This window comes from Pleurodeles waltl, chromosome 11 (assembly GCF_031143425.1).
Source record: "Pleurodeles waltl isolate 20211129_DDA chromosome 11, aPleWal1.hap1.20221129, whole genome shotgun sequence".
Taxonomy (NCBI): Eukaryota; Metazoa; Chordata; class Amphibia; order Caudata; family Salamandridae; genus Pleurodeles; species Pleurodeles waltl.
In genome coordinates, this window is record NC_090450.1 from 94,076,725 (window position 1) to 94,102,220 (window position 25,496).

The window sequence follows — 25,496 nt, forward strand, 5'->3', positions numbered from 1 at the left end:
ATGGACTTTATTGGACCAATGAATTAATTTTGCAGCAAATATTGTTCCAAAAGGTTATGTGTAGAATGTATCTGAGAGATCACAATAGGAGCCACAATTTCAAGTTTAAAAAAATATTTTTGGACGAGGGAGTACTGTCAATGATAATCACTGACAATGGCACAACTAGTAGGGCTGGACTGCTAACCCAAAGCAGCCCTGGCAAATTTTGTAAAACCAACCTTCATAGGGTACATAGCAAGCGATCCGGACCACAACAATGAGGCTTGGGGAGGTTTTCCTCCTCAAGAAAATTTTGAAAAAAGGGCAAAAATGGGGCATTCTACAACACATCTTTCATTATATATTCAATTGTGTTATTTTTTAAAGCGTAGTAAATGATGACCTTACAGAGTACCAGGATACGGCAATCTTTATTGGGGCTCTTCAATGATTTCCTCACCATCACCCTCTAACAGTGCCTCTCATCTCTCCATAGTCCCTCTCTCAAAAGTATTTCATTTGTTTTATGGCGCCTCTCTTACCAGTGTAGGGTGTTGGAGCACTCTACATCACACACACAGATAATGAATCATACATGTCTAAATCAGTGTATAGCAAATGTTATATAGCACAAAGGGGACTACAAGGTTTAGGATTCACATGTCATCCATACTAGTAGGCATTTTTTAAATGTGCTTGGTCTGGCGAAGCATAATCTCAGGAATCAGAACGTAACACAGTGGTTAGGGTTGACTTTACTAATAAAAAATTATTTCTACCCAAACAAACCCTTTTTAGCAAAATTAAAATAATCAAAGACTGGGAAATAAACTTTCTTTACTGTTACCATGCAGTTTGAATGCAGCTCTTTGACTGCAGTTCATAGCTCTCTGTGCTAGAATATGATTTGAAGTTATAGCTGCACAGTAACCAAAGGCTCTCTATGACAAAAGCAGTATCTCAGTGAGCTATACACATAAAATAATGTTCTGTGATCTGCATAGTACACGTTCGTTGCAACAGTCATATTAACCATCTGAGCTACTTTAGATGAGTCAAAACTGCCACTAGACAAATCTACAATCTCTCTCCAGCAGGTACATTAATTACTGTCCTAGATCAGGCAACAGATGAAGTAGCATAAGTGTGAGGCATAGTGCGATCTTCTGCATGAGAGGTTCCCATCACATGCTCATCTTCACTGCTGACCTCATCACACCAACCATATACACTTCTACTTATACCATACCACCACTTGAGCAGTTAAAGCACTTATAAGAGCCTGATATATAGAATTTTATGTGTGAAGGCTTATTGAATGAAAGTGAACCATGACACCCCCTACCAATAAGCATTTTGCTAGCATCATCACAAGGCTGAAAATATGTGTGCAATACATTAGGTAAACAACTTCATTAATGTAATCCAAAGGGCCTAATGTCATTATTAAAACTATGTATACACATTTGTCAGACTGCTTGCCATACTGTTACCTATACCTATCCATTGCGTCCATGACAGTTTCCTCTGGGATTTGTATTATCTAATAACCTGGTTAAAAGCTAACTGAGTGAGAATCATGCATCTCATGAGTATTCCTAAAGGCTTTGCTTCACTTGATGCATCTTTTGTGACAAAGATATTGATTCCCTACTTCTTTTCTCAAAGCATTGGAAATTTAGGAAATTGTGTTTTTTCATTCCATCAGAGCCATGGAATAGAAGTGCAATCAACCTCTTTCGTTTTACTACATAGGACTAAGCAACTACTGACCCATACATACAGGGCCTGATTACGAGCTGGGGCGGTTGAACCACCACAACTCCAATATGGCGGTGGTGAGGCAGCTGTCAAGGATGCAGCCTCACCACCGTCGTATAACAATGTTTCCATTAGGCTGACTGGCAGAAGCGTTGTACTATGACGTTCCTGCTAGTCTGCCCACTGGAAACAGTGCGGCGGCATTGGCACACAGGAAGCTCGCCATTTCCACTCCATCAGAGCCATGGAATAGAACTGCAATCAAACTCTTTCATTTTACTCTATAGGACTAAGCAACAACTACTGACCCAGACATACAGGGCCTGATTACGAGTTGTGGCGGTTGAACCACCACAACTCCAATATGGCGGTAGTGAGGCAGCCGTCAAGGATGCAGCCTCATCACCGTCGTATTACAGTGTTTCCATTGGGCTGACTGGCAGAAGCGTTGTACTATGATGTTCCTGCTAGTCTGCCCACTAGAAACAGTGCGGCTGCATTAACACATGGGAAGCTCGGAATATGCACTGTTGGACATAGCAGACAGTGCGCATTCAGAGGGTGCTAACAGGGGGCCCGTGTACTGCCCATGACATGGTCGTGGGCAGTGCAGGGGACCACCAGTGCCCCCCAACTCTGCCTTCCCGGCTGCCTTTTCATGGCAGGGACCCCGCGGGGGACTGGCGGAAAGGAAGTCGTGATCAGCACGGCGGTGCCAAACTTGGCACTTCCATGGCTGATCACGACTTTCACTGACACCAACCAGTCGGGATCCCTGATCCCGGTAAAGGTGGAGGAGGCAGTCCAAGCTCCAGGATCATAATCTGACGGCTGGACCACCAGGATTGCTGCAGTCCGACCGCCAATTGGTGGTATTAGGACTACCAAATTCATAATGATCCCTATAGTCTTTATTTGAACTATGACCATATTTTTGTGAATTGTAAGAAACATACACGGTAAGTAATGGACTAGAATTGAATCAATAATGGTTGAAACTTGTTAATGTCTTCCAAGTGCTAAATCATCACTCACGCGGATAGTAGAATTTATATGAGAATCACTTAATTTTTTCGACTTATGACTCCATAGAGGAAAACAAATATAGGGCCAATTCACAATTTTATTTAGCAGTAGCTCACTCCAGGCTTAGGCCCTCATTACGACTACGAGTTCAGGCAGTGGAAAGCGCAAAGGAGCTGCCCACGGGGGCCCCTGCACTGCCCATGCTCCAGGGAGGCCCTGACGCCCCATTCCAACAGCCTTTCCATGGTGGTCCAACCACCATGAAAAGGCTGGCGGATTTAGGAGTCGTAATCCCCATGGATTACAAACCGCCGAGACCACCAGACTGTCGACTGACGGCAACCCAGCAGTGCCAGCGGTCCAACCGTGGCGCTTTCGCCCCGGTCATAATGTTGCAGTCAGACCACCGCTTTTGCGGCGGTCTGACCTCGACCATGATGCTGGCAGTCTGGTGACCGCCAGGGTCATAATGAGGCTCATAATCCTGAATTCCAGGAGTAGTACAAAAATAGGTCATACCTACTCATAACATCTTTGTGATTCAGGTATACTAAAAAAGAAAACATGTTTGTGCTGGTTTTACCTTTGCCCAGAAAATGCAAAAATATAAAACTGATTATCTGAGTATGGTCTTTAAGTGGGTCTCGGACCTAAAAGTGGAAACATTATGATTATTAAATTTGAAAACATCTTACAAAAATTTGTAAGAAACCCGTTTTGGTGATGCTCTAAGGAAAACTGATGGAAGTAAAGATTATAATACTAGATGGCCAAAATATATACTCCAAAAATAATCACTCACTGCAACCCAAATCCTCTTTTTCCAAGGGACAGTGCCATCTGTGGTGTTTTTGCTGCCCTAGGTGAAACTGAACAAGTATGGTCCTTCAAATTCTCCCCTTCCTGGAATGCCACAAACGCATCCATGCACACACAAGCAAATCAGAAAGGTATTTATAACACATGCATTGCACCATTAACTGAGGCCACTAGTAAGAAACAAATGGAAAGCAGAGGCAGAATTCATAAGCCTCTATAAGTAAACAAATCCCTGCAGCCACCCCATGCCCTTAGATATACATTTTAAACAATGAAACACAGTTTAATTAATGAAGAGGTTGCTTTAAGAAGCATACTCTTAAAGTGAGAAAAGAAAAAACAAAAGGAAAGAAAAGAAAAGGAGGAAAAAAAAGAAAGAAAGAGCACATACAGAGGGAGAAAGAAAAGAAAGATAGAAAAAGGAAGAAAACAAGCCAGAGGGAGAAATAAATTAATGAAAAGAAAGGAAGAGGCAGGGGAAAAAAGAAGGGAACAAAAGAAAGAAAGAAAATGAAAGAAGGAAAGCAAGCAAGAAAGAACGAGAAATAAAAACATTCTTTGAATAAATACCCTTCTTTTAAGTGGCAGAAATGGACTCTGCCTCATGATTCTGCTTAACCTTTCTGTGGCAAATGGCACAGTCGACCATCAAGCACTGACTCACACCTAGGAAACACGTGTTTGTCTTGCACAATCCTGCATTGGTTCACTATGTACCTAGGTAGCAACAACCAGCTTGTACATATAGGATCCGCAAAATCAAAAAAAAAAAACCTTGGCTCCTATGGAGTTGAACAGGATTTTACCCCCTCATCATTTCCAAACTCTACAAGGAACCCCTCAAATCCTTGTTCAACTACAACTTCAAGATGCTTCACTACAGGGACTCAACTCCACCTCAAGATATCCTCAATTAGTGACAATAAGCTGCTCCAAACTTATCCAGAATTGGATACTGTTTGCATGTCTAAAGCTCAACCCAATAAAAATTGAGTTCCCTTTTTTCCATCATCTCTAAACGATCACAGATTCAAGCCAAGATTTCTTTGTTTTTTGTAACTTTCCTTATTCCACAAGACAAACTAACTGTACTCAATCAAGCAACAAAAAAAAACCAGAGAAGTAATTGTACGAAGGAAGGCGATACATAGAAGTGTTGTGCATTTAGCGGGCTCTCCGTCATAAACTCTTCTGTAGTCCACTGACCTGGCTGGTCAAGGTGAGGAGATGTATTTACCCATGCCTCAGGGTCCTCCCACCTCTAAATCAGAGGCATGACTTAACCAGGCCAGGATGCTATAGAAGACCCTGGACTTCTAATTGGGAATTACTAACAAAAATGTGACAGAGAGTGAAGGATGTGAACCTACATACTTGTGCGCCTCCAACTCATAGACAATGTACAATCATGTCAATTCAATCTTGACACCAATCTCACATTCAATTAACATAGTTGCAATAATGCCATTACAGGATGGCACTGGCTCTGTCTCAGAAGTTGATTACAGAACAACAGCTGAAGCCCTAGCCCTCTTCCACCTGGATGGAAGCAACTCTCCTCTACAGCCTCCTAGACACCACCTTAACACCCATGAAAGGTATCTTATATCTGAAGGCACTCTTCATCAAGGGATTGAGGGGTTTGGCCATATTATAACAATAATAAACAAATTACACTGGCTCTTTCTCATAGTACTATAGCTCACATCGTCCAGGCGTCGGTGTCCACACTATCATTTCTACAAGATGTCTGGTTAAAGAGGCATTGCCATTTGTGTCTGGTGAAAAGCACACAGGCTTCCTGCAAGTCTGACATGGCATTCATTAGGCAGCGTTTCATGTTGGGCTTTATAGAGAACCAGCGATAATTAGCAGGAATGGAGGAGACATTTATTGCCAGTTTTACTCCTGCTGGAAATCATGTCTCAGGGAATATATGCCAGGTGCTGTCACAGTGTAGAGATGAGTTTGCAAAAAAAGAAGGGATGAGTTGTAGCTGTACTCTTTCTCAAGGTTTTTTCTTCATATACCCCTTCTGCTTCAGGGGCCTGGCACGTGGGATTCAAGCTCTCTCCATGTATCAACAAATCACTAATAGATAGAAAGAGTGGGGAAGTGTTTTTACAGGGTGTGCTTTATTGCAGACCAATTCTGTTGTTCCAAATATTATTAACTGGTTTTCATTCATAAAATAGCTGTTACAGTGGGAAACCATCTTGATTATGTGGTTGTGTGGGCTGGCTATCTCAACAGCAACTGGGTATAAATCTTGATAATTACGAACTAGCACAATCATGTTACATATGTTCTATGCCAGGACCAGAGGCTCAACTTAAGCTTGACTCTTCCTTTATTTTCTATTCAGTAGTCTTAACAAAACTAGTTATCTTTAAAAATTTAAAAGACTAAAAATCCCATAAGTCTTTGCAACACAATACAGAAACAACCATAGAGACAGACTCATATATTTGACAACCAGGAACAGCACTTCCTTCTTCCTTGCTGCTAGCAGCCAAATAAGTGTCTTTCCTCACTTTCTGATTTTGTTCTCTAGTATGTGCCTAGGTTTTTTGCTTGTTACGTGCATATGTTAATCAATGGCTATGTTTTTGTACTCTGCATGCTTTAACGGGGGCGCCTTGGCCACTAGCGGGCGTGCGCATGCTGTCCGGCCTTTCTGAACCACCTGAGGCCATTGTCTTCGTTCATGGTCTTTTGGGCCTACAGGGATTATTATTATCTCAGCAGATGGGAGTCTTCTACAAGTCTTCTACAAGTCCAAGGAGACTGCGCCTCCCTGCATTTTCCCTTCTTGGAAGGCTTAAGTCAGTCTTATTAGGGCGATTGTGCCTTCTGTTCTTGGCTCATGTCTTCTCTCCTCAGCCCTTGTCCCTGGGGGCGCATGCAGTAAGTCTTGAAGCCGGCAGGTGGGCGTGAGAGGTGCACATCTACAAGTGAAGTCATGCATCTCTCCCACATTCCTTACATTGCTGGCATTCTTGGGCTGCTGGTGCATCGTTCATAACCCCTTGCACTGTGAAGATTGTTCTGCAATGGATGTGTGGCAGCACATGGTTTTCTCTTCCCCTTAGGCTCCAAATAAGCCATTCTAGCCGCGGAGCGTGCATTCTCTTTTAGTTAAGCCCAGAGTATTTAGAGGGCAGCTGTTAGAAATGGGGTCTCTAGTTGGCAGTCGGTTTGCACCCTGTCCAAATTGGGTCCCTCACTCTAGTCAGGATAACGGAGATACCCACTCAGATAACCCCTGCTCACCCCCTTGGTAGCTTTGCACAAGCAGTCAGGCTTATCTCAGGAGCAATGTGTAAAGCATTTGCACATAACACACAGTAATTAGTGAAAACACTACAAACAGACACCACACCAGTTTTAGAAAAATAGCCAATATTTATCTATATAAAACAAGACCAAATACGTTAAAAAATCCAACATACAGTAATACAAATATTAATTCTGCAAGATTTACTAAAAAATTCAGTTCCTTGAAGTCGATAGCTCCACCTGGGGCTATCACGGCGTTGTGATCAACAAAACCAACAGATCAGGCCGGCTGCAGCGTTGTGGGCCAGCTACGGTGTCGGGAAGATCCACAAACAGTACCTTGGATTTGCAGGGCGTCGTGATCCTCGTGGTGACTCCGGAGAGCAGCGTTGCTGACGTTACGGTGTGGGTCCAGAGTCAGTGCAGGAGTCGTCGGGCCCTTGAGGTCACACATGTTGTAGATCGAACTCCAGGCTGATGAAGTCAGGTGCACCGGCGTGGATGGCATCGGGGCTGCGGTGAGAAGCGGGACGATGCAAAGTGCAGTGCCCACAGGTCACGGTGCAGGCAGCGGCTCGGTGACGGTGTCCAGCGGCATCGGTGAGACTAGGGCTGCGGTGTGAAGTGGGGCGGTGAGACGTGCGGTGTCCACAGGTCATGGTGCAGCCAGTGGCGTTGTCATGACCCTCATGAGCGGTGTCCACAGGCCACGGTGCAGGCAGGATGCCTAGTGACGACACAGTAGTCGATGGTGCTGGTGTCGGTGGACTGGGGCTGCGGTGGGGGACGGTGCTTTATGTACCTCACGAGCGGTGTCCACAGGCCACGGTGCAGGCAGCAGCGCCGGTGTCAGCAGGAGCATCGTCGTCGGGGATGCACAGGCTGCGGTGTGAGCAGGCGATGCAGGAGTGTGGGGGCCACAGGTCACGGTGCGAGCACCGGCTCGGTGAAGTCATCCGATGACAGCATCAGGGGGACCAGAGTCACGATGCGAAGTGGGGCAATGCGACTCCGTGTGGCGTCGGCAGGTCACAGTGCAGGCCAGCGGTGTCGTTGGCGGCATCACAGTGGTTTCTCCTCTTGAACAGCACAAAACACACAGTTCCCAGTGCTGCAGTTCGAGGAAACTGAAGTCTTTGGTGTCCCTGAGACTTCCAACAGGAGGCAAGCTCCACTCCAAGCTCTTGGAGAATTTTCTCAAGCAGGACACACAGCAAAGTTCACTCTTTGCACTCTTTTCAGGCAGAAGCAGCAATGGCAGGCCAGTCCAGCAAAGCAGCACAGCAAAGGGGCAGTACTCCTCCTTCAGCTCTTCTCCTTGCAGAGGTTCCTCTTGATTCCAGAAAGATTCTAAAAGTCTGGGTTTTTGGGTCTTCTTCTTATACCCAGTTCTGCCTTTGAAGTTGGCAAACTTCAAAGCAGTCTCAAGTGTTTTCAAGATCCTTCCTTATCCAGGCCAGGCCCTAGACACTCACTAGGGGGTTGGGGATGGCATTGTGTGAGGGCAGGCACAGTCCTTTAAGGTGTGAGTGACCACTCATCCCTTCCCCTCCAGCACAGATGGCTAATCAAGATATGCATGCTACACCCCAGCCCCCTTTGTGTCACTGTCTAGAGGAGAGGTGTGAACAGCCCAACTGTCAAACCCAGACCGGGAATCGACAAACAGGCAGAGTCACAGAATGGATTAAGCAAGAAAATGTCTACTTTCTAAAAGTGGCATTTTCAAACTAACAATCTAAAAACCATCTTCACTAAAAGATGTGTTTTTAAATTGTGAGCTCAGAGACCCTAAACTCCATATTTGTATCTGCTCTCAAAGAGAACCGATGCTTTAAGGATATTTACAGGCAGCCCCCATGTTAACCTATGAGAGAGATAGGCCTTGCACAGTGAAAACCGAATTTGGCAGTACTTCACTGTTAGGACATATAAAACACACTAGTATATGTCAGACCTCACACATCCACTGCACCCGGGCCAGGGGGCTACCTCGGGCCTAACTTAGGGGTGCCTTACATGTAGTAAAAGGGAAGGTTGAGGCCTGGCAAGTGGGTACACTTGCCAAATCGTATTGGCAGTTTAAAACTGCACACACAGAAACTGCCATGGCAGGTCTGAGTCATGTTTACAAGGCTACTAATATGGGTGGCACAACCAGTGCTGCAAGCCCACTAGTAGCATTTCATTCACAGGCCCTGGGCACCTCTAGGGCATGTTTCTATCGACTTATTAGTAAATCAAATATGCCAATTATGGATAAACCAATCCATAGTACAATTTATATGGGGAGCACTTGCACTTTAGCACTGATTAGCAGTGGTAAAGTGTGCCAACAAAATAAACCAGCAAAAACAGAGTCCAAAACCAGAAGGTCTGAAGGCAAAAAGACAGGGGAGACACGCTAAAAAGCTGTCAGGCCTAACAGCAGTGTATTGGCAACACTAAGCAATGGTAAATCCATATCTGGCTGGTTGCTTTTTTCTCTTATCGAGCCCAACAAGGTTTGGCTCACCCAATTCTGGTGATTGGTCCCAATTTTCTCCAGTGTGTTATATGTAGTTTTCTTGCCTGCATAGTGACCTGTTTAGTTATGGACGATAACAATTATGACTTGTGGGAGTCTTTGGAGGAGGAGCAAGCACTCCTCCCTATTCATGAGGAGTTGGCAGATGATATAGATGCATCTCTTGAAAGGGCGGTCTCGAAAGTCTCAGAACCCCTGAATCAGAAACTTTTAGAGCTTGCTGTCCGGAGCTCAGGTTTATCCCCATCTGGGGAAGGTTCAAGGCCACTGCCTCCCGCAGACGCTCTGGTTGCTTCGAAAGGCAAAAACAAGGCCAGACCGGACGCCAAAGTCAAGGCGTCAGCTTCCTTCTGTGATGCCTTTGTGAGGCTTCACCAGGCCCTCATAAAAGGCACCTCGGTGCCCAGGAGGGGCAAGATGATGTCCACCCTGAATTTACCCCCGAGGATGATTACTGGTCCCATCATCGGAAAAATGATGATGCCGGGAAGGATCGGACACCACTGATGGAGATAAACCGGGCCGGAGCAGACAATGCCGACCAGAAGGCGGTACCAAAAGGATCAGGCTGGATGAGGATGGCACAAATTAACATGTTAAACAAAATTAGCCAACCCCTTTCAATAATAACATATAAAGCCACTGATAAATAACCTGAGACATTTATTAAATATAAAATCCTCACAAAATGATACCTGTAAATCATAAGGCTGTATACAGTGTGCAAAAGAGCCGGATAACAAATTAGTATTAGCATACACAACAAAAGACAACAGACTCAATAAACTGCTAAATGTAAAACATACATAAATGTCCCCCTATTTACCACCACCTCACTAACATACATAGCACTCATACCTCATTCATACCATCAAACATACATTAAACAATCTTTACTATTTTACATATCATTAATAACCAATAAAGCCCAACCCAGCCCAGCTTTCACATTACCGTTGTAGTATATGCAATTATATAAATCTCCCTAGTTCAACACTTTTTGCCCAACTCTATTTCTTAGCAGTAGCAATATCCTCCTATTGGTCCCTCTGCTCCCACACAACTGAATGGGATGTTTTTGTGTCAAGGACTATCGTATCCTCAAGATTCCACTGGATATGCAATGGGATCCTTGTAATTCACAGGTTAGTTGAGCAAATTATTGTTCTTCCATATCTCTCCCTTGTTTGCCGACACGCGTTTTGTTGTTACTCAGAGATAGAGACACATTCTTCAGGGCGTCAAAGCCAGGGGGAGCAGGGGGAATACCAAAAAGATCCCAAACACCAGGAGGATTTTGAGTGGCTGGGAGAAAAAGACTCTACTGCAGTACAGTCCGAGTATCGTGAAATCTCCAGAGGTGCAACAAGAGCACGGAATCGTCTTCAGATGGAGGGTTACCCAAAAGGTTGAAGATAAATGCCCTCTGACAAAGCCTTAATAGTTAATCCTGGTGAACTCCTTCCAGCTCTTAAAATCACTAGCAACCAACAAGGAATGCAAGCAGACACGGCACTCTTCTACATTGACAGATGAGCCAGGAATGGATAAAGGATAACGATACAAGATGCATAAAAACTATCTTTTTGAAGTCAGACCACCATGTCTGCACTCTTCTGGACCACATCCTAGGGATCTCGATGGCGGAAAGAGGATGGCAACCAGGACTCTGCTGCAAAGGTGGTGTGGTATGTGGCAAGCCATATACGCAAGCCTATGGACCAGGAAGTACAGAGTAATTTGAGGGTGAAATTCCCTAAGCCTTCCCTAACCAAAAAAGTATCTTATACACTTAAGATTGATTCCATGATAGCAAAATTTATTAAAGATCGTAAAAAAAGATCTAGATCGCTCCTGGTGGGCCTGCCAGGATAAGTTCTCGGATATCCACGGACCACACACAAAGATCCTGGAAATGGCAGAAGATGACATAGAATTCAGCAACCTTATGAACCCTACCATTCTTTTAGATTGGGCCCAACGGGCCCGGTGTTTTTTGGGTAATGCAAATTTTGCCCTCTCAACAGAACACAGCTGATCCCTACTAATTAAAATTTAGCCCAAGATAGGTGAACTAGCCACTACTGAAGCTGCTCCTTTGCGAATGGGGACCTCTTTGCGGACCCTTTCATTGAAGTGCTTTCACGCTTTGTGAACACCTTATCCTCCTTGGACAACACACACCAATTGATCAAATAGATTTTTAACCAGCACATAATTTCAGGGGCTGGAAAACGTAGGGGGCATTTCTCTAGTCATTCCTACTCTTCCAACCACCAAAAGCCTCAGACGAAGCACTCCTTCCAGTGGCAGGATCAGAAACGATTTGGAGGGTTCTACCCCTTCAGAGGACGTGGCAATTAACAAGCCTTCAGAGGAGCTAGTAATACACCAGGAGGTACAACTGGTAAGCAATATCCCTTTTTTCCCTCTCGGGGGGGTCAGCTTTTTTTGGGTCAGTGAAAAGTAGGCATCCATTACAGGCGACGCTTCAGTTGTTCACACCATTCAGGGCTTCCACATAGAGCTTTATGGGACCCAATCAACCAACATTCCCATCCTCGGCCTTTGGTTTTCTCCCAGGAAGGAACACAGGGGTTGGACCACGGGGGCTAAACTCCTGAAGAAAGGAGGTCTGCTACCGACCAATAATAAATCTGAAGAGTTTCAACAGGTGCCCAACGATTAACTAATGAGACTCAATCTAAAGCATGCTTATCTCACCATTCCAATTTTCCCACCTCACAGAAGGTTCCTTCAATTCGAATGGGACGGTCAAGTTTACGAATTTACCTGCCTTTCATTTGGGCTGTCCTCAAAGCCTTGGGGTTTTACGCGCTAGGGGAGTCAGAGTTATAGTGTATCTGGACGACATCCTCCTAATACATCAGAGCAGATCCACCCAAATCATTCAACTGCAGGTGACCAAATCTCCCCTAGAAGATCTGGTCTTCATTATAAACTGTCAGAAGTCGGATTTCATACCAGCTAAGAGAAAGCCTTTCTTGGGGTTCAAAATTGATACCATCTAGCAGTCCCTCCATTTGCCCCAGAAAAAATGATGTTAATTTGCAAGGAGCTACGGAAAACGTTAGAGAGAGAACATTTCTCTTCAACGCCTGGCCACAGACGTGGGTCTGTTATCCTCGTCCATCCGGGTGATATTTCCCGGACCCTTACACTATTGCGCACTTCAACGACTAAAGGCTCAACATCTCAGAAGGGGCCTGATGTTTTCTCAGGAGATGCAACTTTGCCCAGAAGCTCGCACAGAGCTTCACTGGTGGCTATACCACATGCATGCCTGGAACTGCAGAGCCATTTTCAGCTTTGACCCAGACTTGGTGATAGAGTCCAATGACAGTCAGCTGTGCTGGGGCGCTCACAATGGGGATATTTCTACAGGAGGACAGTGGTCATAACAAGAGGAGGGCCTTCACATCAACTGCAACTGTCTAGAACTACTCATAGGATTCTTCGCGATTTAGAGCCAAGCAGCCAACATAGGGGGTCATTCCAACCATGCGGCCAAAATTCCGCGGCCCCCATTCTGACATTCCCGCTGGGCCGGCAGGAATGAGGGCAGCAACACAGGAGCCGGCGGTGTTGCGGCCGTGCGACGGGTGCAGTTGCACCCGTCGCGCTTTTCACTGTCTGCTAGGCAGACAGTGAAAAGCAGGCCGGGGCCCTGTTAGGGGGCCCCTGCACTGCCCATGCCAGTGGCATGGGCAGTGCAGGGGCCCCCAGGGGCCCCAGGACACCCCTTACCGCCAGCCTCTTCCTGGCGGTGAAAACCGCCAGAAACAGGCTGGCGGTACGGGGGTCAGGATCCCCAGGGCAGCGCTGCTTGCAGCGCTGCGCTGGCGGATTCTCCCAGCCGAGGCAAAAACGGCGGAAAACCGCCGACCCCGGCGGGGCGACCGCGGCTTTACCGCTGCAGTCAGAATGGCTTTTGAAGCACCGCCAGCCTGTTGGCGGTGCTTCCGTCATTCGTGACCCTGGCGGTCCAAGACCGCCAGGGTCAGAATGACCCCCATAGTGTCATATTCCATCCCCTTGAAGATGGACAATGTCTCTGCAGTGTGTTATATCAACCGCTTGGGGGGTACCCAGTCCAAAGTTCTGGTACAGTTAGCCAAGGAATTTTTGAACTATTGTCTGAAAAACAAACTGTTGGTGACAGCGGAGATCTTACTGGGGTGGCTCAACCACACTGCGGATTGGCAGTCCTGTCATTTAAAGCGTTATAGCAATTGGCAGTTATATCCCTCTCTGTTACACCAGATTATAAATCTGTGGGGCCAATGTCAGGTGGACCTGCTTGCGTTCATCTTCAATCATCAGCTTTCACACTTTTTCAGTTGCACCCAGATCCTCAAGCGGAAGCGATCAACGTCTTTCTCCAGGATTGGACTAAGTTCCGAGGGTATATGTTTCCCCCTTCTCGATGATCGCTTGGCTCACGGCTTTGTTCATACAACAGAAAGTGGAAGTAATTCTGGTGACACCGCATTGGAAGTTGCAAGCCTCATATCCAGTTCTTCTGGAACTTTCAGTGGATTTTCCAATTCCACTTCCCCAGACACTTCACCTGCAGAGCGACCGTCATGGCAAATAACACCCTCTGGTTCAGAACAACACTCTAAAGCTGATGGTTTGGAGGATTACAGGGGCTGTTGGGAAGTCCTAGGACTTTCGGAGCAGGCTGCATTCCTTATCAAGCGAGCATGGGCTGGCTCTACAGTCAAACGCTGTGGATCGGCCTGGCATAAGTGGACACGCTGGTGTATGTGACCGGATTTGGATCCTGTGGGGTCGGATGTAGTGCATATTGTACATTTTCTGTCCGAGTTAGCAGGCATAGGTTTGGCATTTCGTACTATCAATGCATGCAGATCGCAATCTTTGCGGGTCATATGCCCTCCATGACATTCTGGTAGGAGAACACCCCCTTGTTTGTCACGTTTTAAAGTGTATCTGGGTATGTGTTCCTCCTGAACTAAAATTCTTTTGGTTCGGGATGTTAATGTAGTGCTATGCATGCTCCAATCTCGGCAAGACAAAAAGTTCTGTCCCTACAGAACTTTCAGGTAAGTTGGCTATGTTACTATTGGCCTAATTTAGTTCTTCGCGGTATAACCGCCAAACTGCCATGGCGGCGGATGCAAAAACACCATCAGGTCGACGGTGTTCCACCCACCATATTTAGATGTATAGCTGCAGTCCACCATGACAGAGTGCCCTACCTAGCCACCTGGCTGGCGGGTTCCGGTCGATCCTATTTAGATGTTACAGTCCTGCAGGCAGAGTATTGGGGGTTGATTTCTGACAGAGGGAGACAATCGCAGGAGCCACTGAGCATTGTACAATGGCAGTGGCCATCGCATAGAGGTAAGTGATACACACACACTTTACCTTAGCAATATGTGTCCACCTGCACAACACTCAAAACAACACATAACATACACACTATTATCCAGTGCCATTCCACCAAAACATGACATCTACGTGCAGATGACACACATTGCCATACATCCATGACACAACATACACACACAATTGATACTACACACATACACACATGTACAACACAACCACAACAACCAACACAATGACACACCCAACTACACAAACACACTCACAAAAAAAAAAATTGCACACATCACAACGACCACCACACAACAACACATAACTGAATGTTGCATACAGCAACACAACACACAAATCAAAACACACTACAGACTTCAGACCCACATGCATATGGCAAACATACTGATACAACCAGATCACCTACTTCAGCTCCCCCCACCATGACCAGGAAATCCAGTTCACACACACACACATACACATACTGACTCACATACACAACTGGACTCATAATATCACAGGTACAGATTCACTTGCAATGTGCACACATAGACATGGTGAATGATGCCATTGTTGTTCTGATGTCAGCATTCATTTGGCAAAGAATACTGACACCACAATGACAATTGTATATGTGTGCAATGTGTCTTGTACCAATGTGTCCCCATCAATCACTGTCAATGCATGTCAGAGGTATTTCAAAATAATACCTATGGCATTTATATCTCTGTAGAGATACCTACCTCATGTTCGGGCCCCATATGCAGTATTCCTACCTTCGAGTCCGGCGAAGGAGGGGTTATGTGTCCTCCGTAGTTCAGTGGTAGCAGCGACGGCAGGCGAGGTCCAGTTGGGTCCAGTTCAAAAGGGAAGCTGAAATGTGGAAAAAACTAGGATTTGTACCCCTCCCCCTCCAATATGCCAACTCAGGTGTGGAGGTCAGACCTCCACAGTTGGCTTGGCAGTAAGGCACATCCATATTTGCTTGGCGGTAAAGGTGGCTGGAGTACCTCCGCCGTGCAGCTGGAGATTCTAGGCAGAGCAGGAAGGGCTGAGGCCAGTGGCTTGCCTATGGTTCCACCAACTCCTAAATCAGATGGGTGGACCGCCAGGATGGCACATGGGTTTTCCGATGGAAAACCAGGGGCTGGACCATTACCGCCAAGATCTAAATCATGCCCTATGTCTTATATATTGGGAGAGAGTGCTTGATATTCTCGTCTTAGACATTAAGGTGCGTATGTTTACTATGGATGGAGTTTCATTTATGGTGCCTAGTCGGACCAAATCTAATACCAAGGTGGTTCACTATCCTTCTTTTCCTGATCACCCTAAATTGTGTGCAGTTCGTTGTCTGAGAGCTTATGAGGCTATGACTCTAAGTATATGGTCCAGCAGGGATGGCTCAGTTGTTCCTTTCTCGCAAAAAGCTTTTAAACCTGTTCCGACCACTATTATTGCCCGTTGGATGAGATGGGTCTATTCATGAAGCCAGAGTTGATACCTCCTCTTTTGGCGTGCACTCTACAAGGGATGCTATGGCCTCCTTGGGGTGCAGACTCGAAGATATTCTCAGAGCAGTAGACTGGTCTTCGGATTTTACATTCAAGATCTTTTATTTTAAGCCAATTTTTAGCATGGCTGCTCTTGTCGTCAATCAGTTTTAAACTATCATAGTCTGAGCCTCTAGTCCTGACACAGAATGTAACATTTCCTAACTATTATGAAGGAAAGTTTCAATTCTATTAAGGACATGGAGGTGGTGATTAGACCTCCCGAAATGAGTCCTCTCTTCATCCTCCCAATACTTCATTAAATAATTATAGTCTATACCATTCAACATCTGCTGTTGTATGACGTATTCACATGATCATGGTTGGTTGTATTTCATGATTTTTGCAATTTATACTGTTGTTCTCAGAGGATTTTTCTGGTCACAATGTATTGATGTTATTTATGGGTTTTAATTTATCCTTCTTTCTGCTTTTTTTCATATCACAGGATTGGATCAAAAATAAGATATCTGAATGACACTTGGATCAGTCTGTTCACTTGAAGAAAAATGAAGTGCCTTTCTTGATTGTCAAATACATGGGACTGTCTCTATGGTTGTTTCTGTATTATGTTAAAAAGACTTATGGAATTTGTAGTATTTGAAAATTGTAAAAATAACTAGTTTTGTTAAGGCTGCTGAGTAGAAAATGAAGGAAGAGTCAATCATACTCCTTGTCGTCATGTCCTGAATAGAACTGAAACTTCCCGTCAGGATAGTTAGGAAATTTTACATTCTTCACTACATTGATTCATAATAAAGAACTACAGACTATGTGTACTGACTTAAAGGCTGACAAAGAGGAGTTCACCGACAAATTCCCTGCTGTGACTCTGGCAGGACTAACTGCATGTTTCTATACTGATCCTTTGTATGTTAAAGCTAAGGCTCCCCGTTTTAGGTTTTTAATGATCTTAACAGACAAATACCAACAGAAAACATTTTTTTCAGTATGTATTTATTTTTAAATGTGGATAAAAATGGAAATTAGGTTGTTTTTGAGTGATTATTAATGCTGTCAGTCATAGCCACCCGGCCAATAGCTGTCTGGATTGACAAGGAAGGGAGCTAAAAATAAAGAGACAATTTAGGAATGAGGTTTAAACAGCTGCAAATGTTTATACTAAAATGTTTATGCTTTCGTACAAGATTATTGATTTATTATCTATTGGTGTTCATATCATTGAAACCTATATCACAAAATAAATACCATAAAACTGGGAGCCCTGATTATAGACAATTGGGGAGCCTGTGATACCCGTGACAGTTCTCTCCGCTCAAAAAAGGCGTGTAAGGCTATTCCTGCAGACCACAGGGCCACAAGAGATCCAGTGCGTCTGACCAAATAACTTTGCAATCATCCCTCATGAGCCGGGGAACCATTTCCTATTCAGGCAACAGAATTCAGACATGTGTTTAGAATATCTACTCAAGTTCTGTTTTCAATCAAAATATAGTTTAGGACAGTGGTTTCCAACCTTTTGATTTCTGTGGACCCCCACTTTAACATTAATGGAACCCAGGGACCCCCACTGAATCATCATTGGAATCCGGGGACCCCCGCTTGAGTAATTACTGGAAGCTGGGGACCTAATTTGTAAATATTTGTTAAATTTTTTTAATTTTCTAGGCCTTTGCGGACCCCCTGAGAAGGCTTTGCGGACCCCCAGGGGTCCCGGACCACAGGTTGGGAACCACTGGTTTAGGGGGTACATCTATAAAATAAAATCAGAAGGGCTGTGGAGATAAAGAAAAAGTTTGCCACTGTGCTGGGTGGAGACACGGCGCCCACATTATGTTTAGCTAGGACATGGGGCGGTCATCAAAAAAATTCAGAGGACCGCATATATTTGTGTGAGCAGTCCTACGCCTCTCTTATTGAAAAAGTCAGAGGATGTCGGCCCTGACAAGATTGGGCTTGCAATTGTGTGTCCAACAAAACAATTTCAAGCTACTGCCTCCCCTTCAAGCTATGGTGGGGGTACACATATTGCACAAGCTTGGGAACCTAAAATATGCAAACATTTATGCCAAAACACAACTATGCTTTCAACTAAAAATAAATACTAATTTGTTAGTGTTGATAACCTGAGAAATAATATTGTCCAAAGATGAAAGTTGTTTGGGTACCATAAAATGGCAACTTCATTACTAGTGAAGGCTCATAACAGGAGACAGACTTTGGCAAAGAGAAACCAGCTCCCTCCAAACACGATGTGAATCTATCCATAACGTAACATGCCATAAGAAGCAGATACAGCAAGTCCTGTTCTACTTAATGAGATAGCTGTCAAGCAAGTATTGTGTGTCAGCAAGAAAACTGGTGCCACGGGCGCATTCATGCTCCTGTGGCACCTGTATGCCAAAAGGCACAGAGATGGCTACATGCCAAGGATACAGTGCATCTCACAAGACTCCACTGGACACCTAGTACTGATGACTTGGGGCTGAAAAGAATGGTAGAGGTTTCTTTTGGCGCGAGAGCACTGAATTGTCCTTATCTTTGTTGTGACTATGTACATGATAGAAAACAGAAGCTAGATAACAGATAGATAGATAGATAGATAGATAGATAGATAGATAGATAGATAGATAGATAGATAGATAGATAGAAAAACAAGCATTCGTACAGACAGATGTGGAAAGGTAGATCAATTGCTACATCTCACCGGTTCTTAAATCTGTTGGTTTTCATTTACCTTCAGTTGGTTTATATTTTCAGGTATTGATGAAAACCGCACGCCACTGTCCTGACCAAGATATAGCCTCTCCAAAGACTCCAGCAAATAAACTTCCTCAGGGAAGTCAGTAAATCGGTTTCCAGTGAGGCCAAGCTGTTTTAAATTGGAAAGGTTTATCACTTCTGCCGGTACCTTAAAAAATAGAAAACAGAGATACATTCTTTTCTTCGTTGCTTTAAAAGTAAGTGAAAGAAATATCAGCATCTACACTGCATGCAATCAACTTTTCTAAGCTTCCTACTTGGGTTCAAAGCTTAGAAACAATTACATTATTATTATAACCAGTTACAATTTGGTACATGGTGTAGTAGCTTATAAAAATAATTATTTTGTTGAAATTATGGGCAAAGTGTGTATTTCTAAAGATTGTCCACTGTATCAAGAGGCTTACGTAACACATTAACGCCATGGTGTAGGCCGCTAGTTACCTGAAACTTAATGGTGACAAAACAGAGGTCATGGTCTTTGGAAACAACCCTTTATTCCGGAGCCACCTTACCTGCCAGCTAGGTAATCCTTCCTTCCCCAAACCAGAAGTGAAGAACCTGGAACCTGGGGTTGTATTGGACACAGAGTTGACATGACCTTGCAGGCTAAGAAGGTGGCCCGCACCTGCTTTGACCTTTTATGAGCTCTCAGGGAGACTCTTAAATGGCTTCCCATAAAATAGGCAAATAGTCATTCAAGGCCTGATACTCTCTTGCCTTGACTATGACAACTTACTGTTCATTGGCAGTCCTATTGCTCAGGAGCCTGCAGTTGATTCAGAATGCTGCAGCAAGGGTCTTGCTGGGAATACCTAAATGGCAACCCTACATTCTGCCCTTGTGAATCTGCACTGTCTACCTATAAAAAAGAGAATTGAATTTAAAGTTCTCTGTACAGAGCACAAGGTAATACATGCCCAAGGTACACACATTCTCAATTACCTTATTACCCACTACCGTAGCCGTAGCGAGGTAAGCTCTAATAATCTCTCCTTGCTATCCATCCCCAGAATCCAAAGAGCAAGGAGTGGCGGTCGACCGTTCTCCTACCTAGTACCTAAGCTATGGAAACTCCCTGCCAATTCATCTTAGAACCAATGGTAATCTGCTGAGCTTCAGGAAGCACCTGCAGACTTAACTGTTTGCCTAGCCAGTGCAGTCAACCTTGTAACCTCATCAGGAGTCTGTTCAACTACCTACTTTTCCTGTCAGCATTGGACAGCCCATTGTCGGGTAGCTATGCACTTTACAATTAACTGTAAGAGTACTACTAATAATAATGATAACGATATACAAAATAATATTTGTGCATATTTTTATCAGACGATGTCTGCATGTAAAGTTTCATAACTGACGTGGAAGCTTTTGTCGTTGAGTAAATCAATGCACCCCCTGATCATTCTCTGGAATATTTTAGATGCAACTTAATATGGCCAAAATTATATGCAGGATATAGAGTAGGTGATTCTGAATCAAGATTAAAAGATGGAGGCTCGATCTGATGAACGAGGCAATCAAAGACACCAGTGTGACAGGATATAAGGGCCACGGGTCAGGGGACCACTGAGGATACTGTAGAAACCACAACCACATGTCCTTGCATATTTAAAGCTCCCTGCCTCACCCAGTCAGGATCTCAGAAAATCCCACAGACTGATCCTGCCATCAGCGGTGGTGGAGGGACCCTCATGCTATAACTCAGCCTTGGAGTAGAGCATGAGATATGTAGTGGGAGATACCACAATATTCATTAATGACACATCAATTAAACATAGGGCAAATTCCTCCCACTGTCTCCAGAAGCATGGGAATGATAAAAGGTTTTCTGAGTCTTCTCTGGCCCCTTTGAGATGGGCAGGAAATCAAAAACTGCTGTGGCAACATTTATCAAACAGGGGTCAAACTCCACCATGGCAGCGAAGGTGTCAGGTGCTGGTGAGATTTTCCCCAAAAGAATCAATTTAAACGAAATATGGGTCTAAATACTTGATTTCTGAACACAGTTTTCATATATCACTATAATTGTTTAAAAGACGTAAGGTGTGCAAGCCATCCTAAAGGACTGATCTTGGTGAATGCTACAGATCCTATGGGGCCTTAGAGCCAAGTACCATGTCGACCTAACAAAATTCTATGGATGACTACATCCAGTGGTTTCACCTCTGTTTTTAATCTTAAAGTGGAAGACAACTACTAATACATAACTTATAAAAGACACTTCCATGGGTATCTTTCACCAATTCTTTTCTCCTTTGTGCCCAATCTTCCACCACTCTCCCTCAAAGCAAAAACAGAAAATCCTCAGACGAGAGAATTCAAGAAGCCACACAAGTTTGTTTTAACTTTGAGATAAAAGATCTCCGTAAAGATGCCCATTTGGTATTGCATCACCCACCTGACGAACAGCAGGTCCCAATGATGCCACCTCAGTGGGAGAGGAACCCTGCGTCCTAATAAGAGAAGACAGGCACTGCAGATATAGTCTTATCCTATTTTGGAGCCCCAAAACTCATTGGATGACCAATCATGATTGTTAGTGAACACACTAGTCCAAAACGTAATACCTTGTTTTATTGCTTCATCAATAAGGAGAGGCTCTATGACGGAATAACCATCCTCTCTTCCAACAGTTTTATTTACATCCATGACATCTCTGTAAATCAGCTGGTTAGCATGCTGCTACAGAAATCAAATGAATCCTGCGCTTTTCTTTTCCCCTTGTAATACTTAAGTTTTCACAAATGAGGGAAGATAGAGCCTTCCATTCCAGATTCCCTTTCCTGCACTGATCAGTGGCAGATAAATCCTCCTTCAGACACATTTGCTATCACTGTTATGCAGGCTACTTGATTTTACAGTCCATAAAAACAGGCTATCTCTAAATGGGTGTTGCTTTGAGTCAGGGGAGTAAGGCAGCAGCTGCTCAAATGTGCCAGCACGAATCTGTGGCTATCATGAGACTACAGGAATGATCTGGGCTGGATCATGGTAGCCCCTCCAGTGCTGAAATCTGGCCATTAGGATGCAGCCTATCGGTTAAATGCCAGAGTGCTTATATGGCCACCCCGGCACTGAGAACAGGCAAAGCTTCTAGAGTGAATCTCTTCAAATGTCGGAATCTCCACTGATACGTTGACACTAGATGCAAGTTATTGTGAAGTTCTTCTATACAAGTGTGAAGACCCCCAGAACAGGGTTTATTTGCTACTGCTTATTTCAATGCTTGAACTGAAAAGAGGAATATATGTTGAAATTTCGAAATCAAAAAGGGAGAAATAAAACTTTAGAAAAAAGTGAGAAAACAAAATTTCAGATTCCAACACAGTCTACGCATTTGCTATTTGAAAGCACATATTTCTGCCTATTTTTATCATTATTCTTTCCAAAAGAATCTGACTCTTGCAGTAAGGTTCCTCAAGCTAAATACAATCCTCCTCAAACACTAATGCTGACCCCGTCACTTACTCTTTAGTGTTATTGACCCTAATTCCAATCCACAACTCTTAATTCTAACATCATCATTTACCGATCCTTATCCATAATTTTAACTATAACACTATGCAGAACCCTAACCCATTCCATCAGAGCCTCCCTAACTATACCAGTATCCATTCCTCTAAACCTATCAACACCTACCTTCCCCTACTTCATCTCTAGTACTAATCAAAACGGTAAACTTAACCCTAGTTTCTGCATCTAGTGTCAATGTATCAGTGGAGATTCCGACATTTGTGTGCAGGGGGTCCTAGGAAGAGAGTCACTCTAAAAGCTTTGTCTGTCTCAGTGCCGGGGTGGCCATATAAGCACTCTGGCATTTAACCGATAGGCTGTATCCTAATGGACAGATTTCAGCGCTGGAGGGGCTACCATGATCCCTAACCAAAACTATCCCCAACAATAATCCTAACCCAAACAGTAGACATAAAACTAACACAGTCCTTAAACTTTACCAGAAACCTTGCCTCAATAAAAATCCTAATACACACACTAACCTTACCCTTACCCTAAAGCTAACCTTACCCCTCTCCCTTGATCAATGTAAATGTTTTTTTTCAATTTTTATTTTTATTTAGACTGCCTGCCTTTTTAATAATACCTTTGGAATTTCAATCATTTGGTTTTTATCACGTTTTATTTCTGAAATTTCATAGTATTGCCCTTACTTACAAAATAACTCAGGTTAACTATTAAGACATTTTGCAGCTCTCTCAGAATACGGCAGGCAATGACAGTCTTGTACTTCAAGCTTACTTACTCCTCTCCATCCTATTCGGAAATTAGAATCTTCCAAACAGTCCTAGACACCCACTGCTCTCACATCTTCTTTCCTATCTACAATTTATACCTTAAAGGGCATTCATCTCAATGATCTCTATACTTTGTCTGGTCTCGCAACCATCTTCACACCAACCAGAAATCCTAATTTTGCAACTCTCATTTATCCACAGCTCCTTCTGTGTGAAACCTCTAATCTTCAGTCCATTGCCCTTCTCATGCAGTCGCCCAGCATTTATGGTATTAACCAAGGCCCATCTATGCTGTCATTAAGCTCCACTGCTGCTTTATTTGCATTTTCCAGACTCGTCATTTCATTTAAAGCAATGCGTTCTGTATATTTATGCCTCTAAATGGAAAATACACATTTGAATCAAGTTAATCTATGCTGTACTATTCAGTTATTAGTCAAATGCTAAATACACATAAAAGCCATTCTAGTGATGAACACCAGACAGAAAATAAAAGTGCTAGAACAGATGTGTCTTGATTTTTTTCCTAGATTCATCTGACGATTTGGTTTAGATAGTCTACTCTTTTTCTCAGTCTTCCACAATTTCCACTCCTTCTGTTCTATAAATATTCTTTCTCCTCTAACGCGCCCCCTAGTCCACAAAGCAGGATCTCTTGCAATTTATCAGAATGAAGCTGTACTCTATCTTGGTTCTATCCTGTAAGCACCTACCCATAAATCCACATTGTTGTAACAAGAGTCATCTTCCTGGAGTTAAGTTCAAAGACTGACTTACTTGACATTTCATAAGATATTTTGGTTCAGAAGAGCGGTAAGAATATGATCTAGAGGATAAAGAGTTCTTTTTTCTATGTTCCAAATACAGCGGGCGCAACAACTGTTCTGATAAAGTACATGCCTCATGCTATATTCTTCCAGGCTCCCTCGCAAATCCTTTCAGTTTAATGTGTAGATGTTCATCCTAAGGATTCCCTAAAATATCTTAGACTCTCCTAGATCAAAGTCTGAGACCCTCAATACTAGTTCTACTGTCTCTGAAAAATCCTTTGCAACTTGGAGGATGTTTTTTTATATAGGCAAGTAAAATTAGATAGAATTCAATATCCAAGTCTCCCACATACTCCATTTACTACACATCAGAAGAAATACCGACCAAAAGACATAAAGGCACCGATTCATTGAGGCCAAAAGATACCTATGCATGTAGGACAAAAAACAGCCAACAATGTATAAAGACAAGCAGAATTAAAGATGTGTATAGACTAACATCATACAGGCACTCATTGACACAGGTCAACAGACAACACATATACAACCACGTATAAATTCAGAAGTACGTGTGCACTTAGAGACAAATAATCCACATGTACTCACAGAAGTGGGAAGGACAAGCAGAGAGCTGGACAAACAGGTGACTGAGCTGACTGATAACAGATGGGTGAATAGATCATAATTAGTACTGGGGTCTGGCGGAATTGCTCTTCAATCACCAAGCTGAGGAAGTCCATTTTAGATGAAGAAATTATGTAAATGTTCCACCAGCGGCCTCTGCAAGGATAACTCACTTTGACAGGTGCCTACAAACATACAGGCATCTAAACACAGACAGAACCAGACATACATGTGCCTCTATGCAGACAGCATCAGATAAATGTCACCATAAGCATGCCAAAGGCATAACTTTCTTGCATGCTTTCTTACCCAAAGCTTACAATTCCACATAGGACACTTGTGTTCATTCTCCATAACTATCCAAACGATCTTGCATGGTTTTTTGCAAATGGCATTAATTAAACCAGAGATAATTGGGGCAGCAACCGAGCATGGGGTCTAAACAATTTTAAAACAATTGTACACAATAAGAAGGATGTCAGCAAATGTGCAAACTTTAGTGTCAAAAAGCTAAGATTCCGACAGGGTTCAGAGACTGAGATGATGAGAGAGTGTGTCATTTATATTTCATGTATCACTGCAGAAAAGCTCTTTAGAAAATGTTAACTTATAATTTTGTCACATGATAGTTCGCCTTGGGTAATAGATGTGTTATTTGGTGGCCTTAGTTAGAAGGTGTGCACTTCTAACATCCTTTTTCCTGTCAATTTTGATTAATTGTTGCCAATTAGGGACACCTACTACTTATTACTAACTGCATACACTTACTCAAAACCATTTGATCGCAGAAACAAATCATGGTTGACCATGGACC

The 25,496-nt window shown here is 43.6% G+C and overlaps 1 protein-coding gene across 2 annotated transcripts in view; it reads right to left on the minus strand.

Annotated features, from left to right (window-relative positions):
* LRRIQ4 (leucine rich repeats and IQ motif containing 4) overlaps positions 1 to 25,496 on the minus strand; it is a 67,865-nt gene that overhangs the window by 26,059 nt on the left and 16,310 nt on the right. For both annotated transcript variants that reach the window (XM_069213193.1, XM_069213194.1), the window contains exon 3: positions 19,013 to 19,186. In XM_069213193.1, coding sequence (XP_069069294.1) covers positions 19,013 to 19,186 — 174 coding nt within the window. The remainder of the gene's footprint in view (positions 1 to 19,012; positions 19,187 to 25,496) is intronic.